Source organism: Borostomias antarcticus (assembly GCF_949987555.1).
Source record: "Borostomias antarcticus genome assembly, contig: scaffold_65, whole genome shotgun sequence".
In the NCBI taxonomy this organism is placed as follows: domain Eukaryota; kingdom Metazoa; phylum Chordata; class Actinopteri; order Stomiiformes; family Stomiidae; genus Borostomias; species Borostomias antarcticus.
In genome coordinates this window covers 1,185,587-1,196,890 of record NW_028176587.1, presented here as the reverse complement: position 1 = coordinate 1,196,890, position 11,304 = coordinate 1,185,587, and the positions used below count along the sequence as shown (strand labels likewise).

General features: G+C 44.7%; 1 protein-coding gene across 1 annotated transcript; it reads right to left on the bottom strand.

Annotated features, from left to right (window-relative positions):
• Nucleotides 1-214: 214 nt before the first annotated feature.
• LOC311328297 (coenzyme Q-binding protein COQ10 homolog, mitochondrial-like) lies at nt 215-10,056 on the bottom strand (the record flags this gene model as incomplete). The annotated part of the gene is made up of 5 exons (XM_084462284.1): nt 9,927-10,056; nt 3,034-3,195; nt 2,451-2,643; nt 1,266-1,367; nt 215-364 (listed from the first exon to the last, which is right to left on the bottom strand). Exons 1-5 carry the CDS (start codon nt 10,025-10,027, stop codon nt 215-217), a joined length of 708 nt encoding a protein of 235 aa, XP_084318410.1. The 5' UTR covers nt 10,028-10,056.
• Between the last annotated feature and the right edge of the window lie 1,248 nt (nt 10,057-11,304).

Below are 11,304 nucleotides of genomic sequence, written 5' to 3'. Positions count from 1 at the left end.
AAGAACAGAAGCAAGGAGGAATCCCAGTCTCCTGCATAAGACATAACCATGTTGAAATCTGTGTGTGTGTGTGTGTGTGTGTGTGTGTGTGTGCGCGCGTACATCGGGGTAGTTGGGTTGTGATGTTGTTTGGGAAGCAAGGCGTCATCTTTTCCCTCAGTCTGTGTGGTGGAGAGGTGATTGTGGGGTCAGGGGTGGGGTTCTCACGCTGACCTCACTGGCACCCCCGGTGGGGAGGTACTGTAGTGCAGCCGTACAGAGCGGCTGCCCGTCTCTCAAAGGCGTTCACCATCTTCTTAACGACCTCGTCGAAGAACATGGTCGCAAGCTGAGTGTGCAGGAGGGATTTGAACTCAAATGACACCTGGAGAGAGAAAGAGAGATACAGTTATGTGTCCGTTCCTATAAACCTGCCCCCCAGAGAACATGGATTCACAAAGGTTCCACCCAGGTCAGCGAAACGCATTTATGGCCTGGTGGGTGACTGAGGTGGTTCACTTTTAATGCCTTCTACCATCACTCTACACAGTTTATTCAAAACTAAACTACCAACTACTTCTTAGGCTCCTCTAATCTTCACCTTTATTTAGGCAGGGTCCCTTTTGAGACACAGACCTCTTTTTCAATCTCTATTCCCATGCTACAGCGGACTGCAGTCTTAATCCCCGGCCTCATGTTCCTCGCAGCTGACCTGGTCCATAAACGTCTCAAACTCCCAGCTAGCAGTTCCTAGTGGTAACTGGCAAGACCGCCGGTTCAGGATGCCAGGATGATCCCGATCAGACAGCTGGGTTTATATATAGAACCTAATTGGCTTTACAGGACACTGCCCTTCATCTATTAATTCTTTCAGAAGCGTACAAGAACTACGGAAGAGCATTAGGGCCAACAGCAGAGATTTTTTTTTTTTTTTTTAAGCTTCTGAGTTTAAAGTCAGAAATTCAGACTTTTTTCTCAGAAGTTGTTTCTGACTTTTTTCTCAGAAATTCTGACTTTAAACTTAAAAAAAATAAATAAACTCAGTTGTTGGCCCTAATGCTCTTCCGTACAAGAACACAACGTAGCCATTCCACTGGCATGCTGTTTGATCTCAAGACTAAAGCTTCAGTAATCATCTACATCACTGAAGAAGGGTACTGCCGCTCAATGTTTGTGTCATTTATAAGCATTAGCTACACCCATAAGCTACAGTGGGCGACATTCTAACTTCGCTGACTTACGAAGAGATTGAGAGAGGTTTGAAATGATTCTTGTGTGGTACTCACGTAGAACTCCACCTTGCAAGAGGCTGGTTGGTCTTTGGGTCCGGGAGCAAACCTCCATAACGTCTCTAGATGATTGAAGATGGACGCGTCTGTACACACGGCCTGTAACAACACGTGGACACTCATCATCATCGTCCTGTCCCCAGAACTGACAGCACCAAGAGTGTCCAGACTCGGGAGGCAGTGGACGCCTCTGTAAAGGTGGGGATGCCGATTCAGCGGTCTGGCAGAAATGGCGCGGGACTAGTGGGTTGTTCACGGCTGGTTTGGGGCGCCGTGGCCATGTCTGTCCACGTGACTGTGTCTGGACTAGTTTCTGACACTCAACATGTTCAGTCATGTTCAGGCTTCATTCGCCACGAGAGCTCAAAACATTAAACGAGGAGAAGCGTCCTTGCATGTCATCGACTCCCGTCTTCCACTGAGGGGAACATGAGGTTTTGACAGACTGGTAGGCAGATGGCCATCTAAACGCATCAGTTGCAGTCTTTTTTGTACGTCCTGAACTTAACCACATCCCTAATCGTTTATTTTGCTCAACCTTCATCCCTTTACTGGGAAGTCCAGATGTAGAGGCTGTACGGTAAGCAAGGGATTAACATGGGCTGTTCTTTGATGTGCCATCAACCGGTCTCAGGTAAAAACACAACGACTGCTACTTTCTAGAACTGTTTGGAGAGAGGAGAGATCCGCACACTGGTATCTCCTGGTTCACTTAATTGAAAAAATGCAACGTTTCGACCCGTAGGTCTTCATCAAGCAACTTCAAAGTTTCAAATGACAGGTAGCAGGTATATATAGGCTGAGAGCCTGTGACATCACATTTGACATCATCTGCCAGTCAATTAGGCTAAAAGGTGCAGTTAGAGGCTGCAAATATATAAACACATCACAATGGCATATGAATAGCCTATATACATCAATCTAAATACAGATACAAAAAAAATAATGTACTCTAAGATACAGCACCTGGCCTACTAAGGTTGTGCGTATTATTATTATTATTACTATAATAATAATAATAATAAAATAAATAATAAATAATAATAATAATAATAATAATACCAGCAACAATAGAAATAATAATCATCATCATCATTATTATTATTATTATTAATAATAAGCTCTTTTGCCTTTTAGTTTCTAGAGTTTCTTTAGTTTCTAGAGCGGTGTAGATGGACTCACCCTGACTTGGTGGTTGGGGACCGTTGTGAGCTCAGAGGTGTAGCGCTCCACAACGGGAGGGAACCCGATCTCCAGCTTCGCCCGGACATCCCCGTTCCTTCCCTTCATAATGCAAGACTTCTTACACCAGGGGACGAAATGCTGGTACTGGTCCACACTGGCCACCACGTTGTACATCTGCTCTGGAGTATACCTGGATCGGGACCCAAAAAGTCAGTCATCAAACTGATGCTATGACTCCGGGCCACTAGTTTTATGTGTGGAATGTTTTCACGCAATCGCCAAAGTATTATATTACGATTTCATTCTATGTACTTGGAAAACCTCACAGTCATACCACAGGTCTTCTCACTGTGACAGGCACTCCTCAAAAGAGCGCTGACAGTCCGTCCAAGATGGACGTCCCTATTGGCACAACTGTCAGCGTGTCCGCCTCACAAGTGGAAGAGCTCGCCAACATGGGTTCGAATCCCACCCCGGGCAAGCCCTTAACATGGGTCGAACTGTTGAACACAACCCACAGGAGAGTACAGCGGTTATGTGTGTGTGTTTGTGCACGCATGTGTGTGTGTGTGTGACTCACCCTAGCGTCCGGCATTCGGAGTAGTCCATTCTGCGGGCGGCGGTGGGGACCACCAGGTTGATGAAGCTGCGGGTGGGTGTGTCCGGGGGGCAGGCGGAGGGCAGGGGCAGGGTGGCGTGCCGCGTTCCCAGAACCCCACAGGAGACCAGGTTTCTGGGAGGTCTAGGAGGAAGAACAACAGGCTCATCTAGGATTTCCGTTCGGCTGCTGGAAATCTCAAGAGTCTCTAAACACAGTCGGGTGCTGCCTTCAGACGAACTGTCATAAGCCTACTGGTGCATTATTCAAAATAGGCCGGTGTGTTGCTGTTAGAAACATCAGGGCTTGAAATTAAGCTTTTTCTGGACAAATTAAACTGATATTTTACTTTTTCAAGAAAAAAATGGGTAGTGCAGGGCAGCCTCTATCGAAAGTAATGGTTTCGTCACCCGGGGATTCCCACAGTCTCGTGACTCACATTCCACCGACCGCACTTCACAGCCCACCCAAATAATAAAGTCGCTACAATGATTGCAAACATACATGCAATAATGTAAGATATTTATTTGAAGGCTATAGACGAGTAAGTATGTGCGTTTAGACTTTTTTTTTGGGGGGGGGGGTATCGCTTAACAGTAACTGATGTACCGCGGTAAAGATAGCATGTTTGATATTCGTGCCATTCACGGTCATTCACGAGGCCGAATTTGGGTTCCGGTTTGCGGCACGATGAAGTTGGCTACGGACTCACAGTTTCTGATTGGAATTTTAAAACACAGTTTCAGATTTGTGAAACCTTTATCCTATTTGTGAAAACTTGAAAAAGTGCGATTTCACTTTTTTCCCCATCTAGACCACATTAGACCAGGTCCAGATCAAAAACCACAAAACCAGAGAAAAGTAGGTATTCATGCAGTGTATTTCAAATGCATAATCTTCGTATGGAACATAACTTCAAGGAGGCAAGAACGGTCGAATCGACAATTTCTTGAGCATCCCAGATAACAAGCGGATCTGGGCCATATACAGGCCAGATCTGGCCCTTGTGGCTTAGTTCCGGCCCATATATGGCCCAGATCCGCTTGCTATCTGGGATGCCTATTAGCCTACATGGGGTCCGAACTTCGTCAATACAAGGTTCACACAGTGTTGCCAACTCTTCCGTAAGGGAAGTAGCTATTGGCTGTCCCAGAAGTCGCTAGAAGTTGCTAGATGGCGGGGGAGGGGTCACATGGAGGGGGTCACATGGAGGGGCAGCTTTTAAACTGGCTTCAAACCAGGAATCAAATGACGACAAAATTTGCATACAAGGAATGTTCATTAACACATATATGGTCACAAAAGATCAACTATAGTCTTCTGAATGGTCTTTGCCCCCCTTCTTGGGACATGGGGGCTCCCTGGGTCCTTCCTGGATTCATGTTACAGGACTGTAGGCTTCTCACTTCAGAGGTGACAATTTGCTATAGACAAATAATCATGCTGACTCAGAGACAAAGGTTGTAACTCACATGTTAAACTCCTTAAATCAACACAGTTCCAACTTAAGTGAAGTTTATTCATTCTTCTAATAAAATGATTACTACATGAGAGTAACACAGATGTGATTAATGTAATACAGGATAAAAATATATACTACATTCACAAATAGGATAAAGGTTCCACAAATCTGAAACTGCGTCTTGGAATCTACTTGATAATCTAGTGCAGGTTTGACGGGTCTAGGTAATGTGTTTTTTGATCTGAACCTGGCCTAATGGAGAAAAAAGAGTGAAATCGCTATTTTTCCAGTTTTCACAAAGATGATGATGGTTTCACAAATCTGAAACTGTGTTTTAATGAGTCCCTGGAGTATATTTGCTAATCTAGTGCAGATTTGACAGGTCTAAATGCTGTGGTTTTTGATCTGGACCTGGTCTAGTGTGGCGTTATGGCATTTTTAAGGTGTACTGGAAAATTCCAATCAGAAACAGTCAGTAGCCAACTTGCCGCGAATTGACCCCCAAAGCCTCGGGTTTGACCGTGAATGTCAAATGAATATCAACAAACATCATGCTGACTTCCCTACTAACACAGTACGTAAAACTGACGGGACACATTGGTGTAATTGTGGTAACTTTGCGACGTCACCAGCAGCGGACCTAGCTGACACCTAGCTGACACTTGCCTTTTCAGTCGCAAAATAACCAAAATAGCCGTCCTCAAGTACACTGTAAGGGAACGTAGCCGCCACTGCTGCTTAAATCCGTAACTACGATGTAATTAAATAACGTGACAATGTGGTTACATCACAGTCCCAATCTGACTTTATTGGAAATGTGTCACAGTGGGTCAGAACATTTGTAAATTACTTAGGTTTTAAAATCAATTTTGAAGTCATACAGTTACAGAATTGTAATAATGAGGAGAAATCCTGCATGTCTGTTTTGTGTGTAATTTCTCATTTACAGTTAATATTAACACTAAAGATTTGCAGTCTAGGCCTAATAAATATAATGATAAAAAATATGCCTATGAATAAAGTCCTAATTTTGCAACCTAAATGTGAGCAATGAACGCTGAGCAGTGAACGTAGAATGCAAAGCATTGGGCTACTTTCTTAGGTGACACGAAGAACTAGACAAACAAGTTACACACTCTGTGCCAGTAGGTGGCGGTATGCACATCCGCCACTAAACCCAGCGAAGAAGAAGAAGAACGAGAACGGGTTAAACTTCCGGTCCGTTCTGAACAGAAGCGATTGAGAAAGACACGTTGTCTTTGTCTCCGCGACAACACAGATCATGTAAGTATCTCAATTTCAATGTATACATACTATGTATTTTGGTATCGTCCCAGATAAAGCACCAACGTTATGTGCAAGCTACCCTTTTGTAATGATTATCTATATGCAGATGCTCTCTTTCCAATGTTAGCTAACTAGCTAGCCAGCTAACGTGATTAGCCTTTTTCGGGCATGGTGGAGTCTAGCAGGCTCGCGCGAGCTCCTGCACGTTCATACTGTTTCATCGCTTGGAATAAAATGCGATAATTAGCTTACTCATTGATTTCGCATTAACCCACGACACCGTTAGTATGTGTTTGTTTTTAGGCATTCATTTTTCCGAAGTTAACGTTAACAATACTAGAAGCCCCAACAACGGAGCTAGGCTAGCTAGCAGGATTTGTTATAGCAGCCATCTTGGCTCATTTGGTTACAGCAGTCATCTTGGTGGATTTCATTTTACTCTTAACTGTTGAAATGGTTGCTCATTCTGTCAAACGGGTAAAGAATTGTGTACTACGTTTTCACTCGCATACAAATCCAAATTTTGCATAATAGGTACTCATGATGTGGACTACTAATAGAGGCGCTAAGACGGGGACAGGCGTGGCCAGGGGCAGTCCTGGGACAGCACCACAGGCTTTGTGAGTCTTGTTCAGTTGAATGCCCTCATGAGTATTAACAGAAGAGCACCATATACATATGCACACACACACTCTAACATGTCGCTCTCTCCTCAGCTCAGCCCAATGGTCTCTGATGGTTCTGTCTGGCCAGCCCTTAGGTGGAGAAACACCTGATCATCAATATAGGCAGGCACACGTAAGTACAAATGCACATACGTTTCCATAGACGGGATAAACAAATGGGAATATTGATATTGAGTTAATGTTAGCGGTAGACATGTGAGATTCATAAGACGCATCACTGACGCCAGTGACGCCACAATATCAGGGAAATTGAGCAATTGCTTCCCTGTAGTGCAAACTTGCAAGATTCGCTCAGTTATTAACCCTTCTTGCCTTTTTTGTTGTTGGTTTTCTCTCTCCTCCTTCCTCTCTGTGCAGTTCTCCTGTGTGCTGAGCCGCTATCCCATGTATTGCCACTGCTGACAGGGTAGAGCTCAGCCCCATGCAGAAGTGAGTGATGAGGAGAGGGAAGATCATTTTCCCGTTTTTTTTCCCTCCAGTTTTAGGAACCGTCTCAAGAATGTGTTCCCCACTTTTATGCCTTTAAATCAGGGTTGGAGTATTCCAGGTGTGTGGCCATGGCCATGAACACCAGTAGAGGAGGGAACCAAGTGTCTCATTCTCTCTCCACAGTTGTGTGGTTGTAACCCCCCACTAGCTACATATTCATTCAATCTTTATTTAACCTCGTGAATCAATTGAGAGTAAGCTCTCATTTACAATGACGTATAATCACTCTATATTTGAACTTGTACTACAGGTGAGAATCCTTTTTAATGGTCTCTCTCATTGCTGTGCAAGACTTGGGTGTTCTCCTGCTCTGAGTGCCCATTCTCCTATACCTCCCAGATCTACCTCCACAAGCACATCAAGAGGAGCCATGACAACCTCTGTCTCTGCTGAGAAACACACAGAGCATTATGAAGTAGCCAGTGCCTTGGCGAAGGTGTTTGAGCAGCAGTCATCAATGGATTAACTCCCAAGAAACAAGGAAGAGACAGCGCAACACACGCTATGACTCCAGTGACGAAGGTAATATAATAAAGTGCATTCAACAGTCCCAAAAGAGTACTACTTGAGTTGACTAATCTGAGCTAATTTACCTCTACTATATGTTCCAGTGCCCAGGCAGCCGGTCGGCAGAACTCAGACCAGACCAGCTATGCCAGGTGCCAGAGCCGGAAGGCCTGCTCTGCCAGTTATCAATGCAGGTATCCATGCATGTTTGTGTTGGTGAAATGTCTATGCATATTTGCACACTTACAGTTAACTCAGGACTGTCTGAAGACTCATGTACTCAGTTCACTAATTCGCTCATCTCACATCTCACTACTCGGCAGTAGATGTTCATTGCACGGGTCCTTTGAGCCAAGGCGCTGTGAGCCCAGGCCCTTCAGCCCTTCAGACGTCCAGGCACGAGCAGCATGCATCAGCGATTAGCACCCCGACCAGACCAGGTCAGGGTCTGACATGTCTCATGTCGAGTTGATTCTTCCCCTTATGCCAGAATCACTACGCCGCCAGCACCATAGTTTCCTGCTCATCCCTTTATCCTCTGGTTTTCAGGTAGTTCTCTGATGCCATCGCCTGTGAGACCAACAGCTCCAGCAGTGTTGCCATCAAGCTCTGCAGATGCTGGTATGCTGAATTTTGTGAACTACTTCATGCTGCATGTAGGGATATACTTTGAGCTGAATATCCATTATGGGACCGTACAATTACTTATAGCCACATCTGTGTTTAATATCCAGACTTCCAGAGGATGATGTGTCAGCAGTTCTCCAGCGTCATGCAGAGTCTGAGGGAGATGGCACAGACAATGATGAGGCTGGAGCAGAGACTGTCCGGCGAGTCTGCAGACAGCTATCGGGGAGCAGTACTGGATGACCTGCACCCTGCTAAAACGGAGGAGGAGCTGCTGGTCTTGGAGGAGCAGCTGAAGGACAAGGATCATCAAAGGAAGATGGTGAGTAACTTCAAGGCAGAACTTTGTTCCTTATTTTTGCAGAGAAGTGTTAAGGAAATGTAAAAGTAAATGATTGTCTTTATGTTTTGCAGACACGATATCTGAGTTCCATTGGCGGCAAAGATCTGCCAGATGTGGTCCGGCGGGTGCTGTCAGCCATTGCCATACACAGAGTGTGGTGTGTCTACAGCGTCCATGGGAAGAGGGGGAAGAAGCCTCTGAAGAATATGACCCTCTACAATGTCATATTACGTAAGGGATTGTTCATATTTTCGCAAAATAATACATTGTCTTTGCTTCATGCCATGTGCATTGAAACCATTCCTTTTTTGGTTAAAAGGTGCAGTTATGGCCTGTAAGCCAAGCACCACTGTGACGGAGGTGTCTGCCCAGCTGCAGGAGATGCTGAAACATGCCCCTGCTCGATGCAAAAAGGTATGTGATGTCAGGCAGTTAATTTTCTCGTATCCAGTGACATGGCACGCTTCCAATGAACGTATGCGACTTGCTTTTACAGCCATTTCATTATGTCCTTAGGCATCTGCTCCAGCCCAGCTGACCTCCCCAGCCCAGCCCCTGACCGCAGCTCCAGCCCTGACCACAGTGGAGTATTCAGATGAGGATGACCTCTTCTGCCCAGACCCTCGATTCAGATGTGGGTGACCCCCAGCCCGTCTCCCTAAACCTGCCTTTCCAGCCTGCCAGGATGGATGCCTTTTTTGTAAATAGTTTTTGTAAATTTTAACCTTTTTTTTATGGGATACAACGGTCTGTTCCCGGTCTGCCTGCCACAGAATGCGCACTGTTTCATTTTTGTTTTTAGAACTTTTGCAATTGTCAGATAATGGGTTGCTAGCCAGAGCTTGTACATGCTTTTTTTTGCTTTTCTGGCTATGCGTAATGTGACAGACCGTAAACCTCATCCTTGTAAATATGTATACTTTTAATTTGTAATGTACTTTGTGTAATAAAATGTTCTAAACTGTTAATGGTGTTCAGTCTTATATTGGTTTGTATCATAATGCTTGCTGCTATATCCCCATATAGCATTAATTCCTTTTTGTACTGGTAAATGCTAAATATAGCCAGTGGTCAGTAAGTGACCATATTTGCACCGTGCGAAAAAGACGTGCAGACCAAGTCATATAAATACCTGTTAATCTAGTGTCAGCCAGGTGAGTTTATAACGGAGGTTCCTGCCCACGTGATCACGTGCGTTCTTTGCACGCGGCCGCAACTTCGGAATGACGTGTCGTTCTTACGTAGCGTCTACTAAACGGCAGATCTCGCGTTTCCGTAAATGGCCGCGTAATTTCCGCACGCGGCGCAGACGAATCGTCACCTATAGCGGCCGTATGTCGAACGTTTGCGCAACCTGCGTGTGTTAGTAGGGTTAACCGCGGTATAGATGTACAGATTAATTCCCTTAACGTACAAAATATCCCCCATTCCATAAGCATGCAATGTCTGTTGTGTCTGTAGGCTATAGCCTCACCTCATATTCGCCCTGGTCGAAAGTCCTCGTGTCAGTTTAGAAGAGTGTATCTCAGACATCTCAACAAGCGCCCGGAAAAGCAGAGTCGTTTTGTTAGCCATTGTCGTGAGTTTGATGAGAGGCACTTCCCTCCGGGGCCTGTCTTTCTCCCTGGTGTAGCAGGTGGAACTGATGTGTCACATTACAAGTGCCTGATAAAGACGCGGCTTTGGGGAGTGACGAAGGTGGAACTAGAAGGATTGGCCACACCCCCTTTCCCAATTTCGGGCAAGGCCGTATATTGTTAGAATACCTTCAGATTTAAATCGTTTCTTTGGCATGTGCATGGTTTACACATAGCCTGGTACTAGGAATTTGACTAGGGTAATGGCATACGCTGATGAAGACGACATACGACAGGGTGCAGGACAGTGCAAATACACAGTGCAGCAAATACAAAATACTGGTGAGTGGTCAGTAGGCCTATTAAAATAATGCTTTACCAAAAGAACACAGTACGGGAATGTCTGGTGAAAAGTTACCGGAGTTAGAATACATTTACCAAAGTGTTGCTCGTTTAAGCAGCTTGTCGTTTTTGAAAGCTGTGTTTTTCTCACTTCGGTAGCTATAGGCTAGCCTACTACAAAGTAGATAACGTTACTAGGTAGTGTAACACATCTAGCAAGCTACTGTTCTCGTGAAAGTTTTAGATGGCAAATCCAAACCATCTAGGTGAACCTGGCAAAAACCTTGTCAGAGATACTATGAGGGAAGAAGCAATGGAGACACGTACGGAAGAACTAGGTAACTATAAGGTCTGACTGTATTCCTTCTAGCCCCACAAATAGGCCTACAGCTTCCCACTTTGGCATCCAATTTGTGGAGCTAGCAAACTGGAGTCACTGATGGAGTCACTGGAGTCCCATCATCAGTGACCCTATATATATATATATATATATATATATATAGGAAGAGCAGAAAGCTACATTTTGACTAATATCCTGAGGTGCCTCAGTCTCTGTGATCATTTGCACCTGCTCAGGAATGGGTGGGTGACATTGTTATCCCTATAGTGCCAAATTCATAGTCAGATTAATAATAATACATAATAATTCATTTTATTTATAAAGCACTTTTCATTGTGAAACAATCACAATGTCATTAAGAACAGAGACATAAAACAATATATATATACACATTACATGCAAAAAGCTTTTCTAAATACTGGGAGTAGGTCTTTAGACCAGTCTTAAAATAACCTAGAGTCTGGTGTCCTCAGATTGTCAGGGAGGGCATTCCAAAGGCAGGGGGCAGCTGAGAAAAAGGCCTGATCTTCCACAGAGCAGATAGTCCTGGGGTATGAGAAGCAGGCTGTTTCCAGATCTAAAATTGCAGGTAG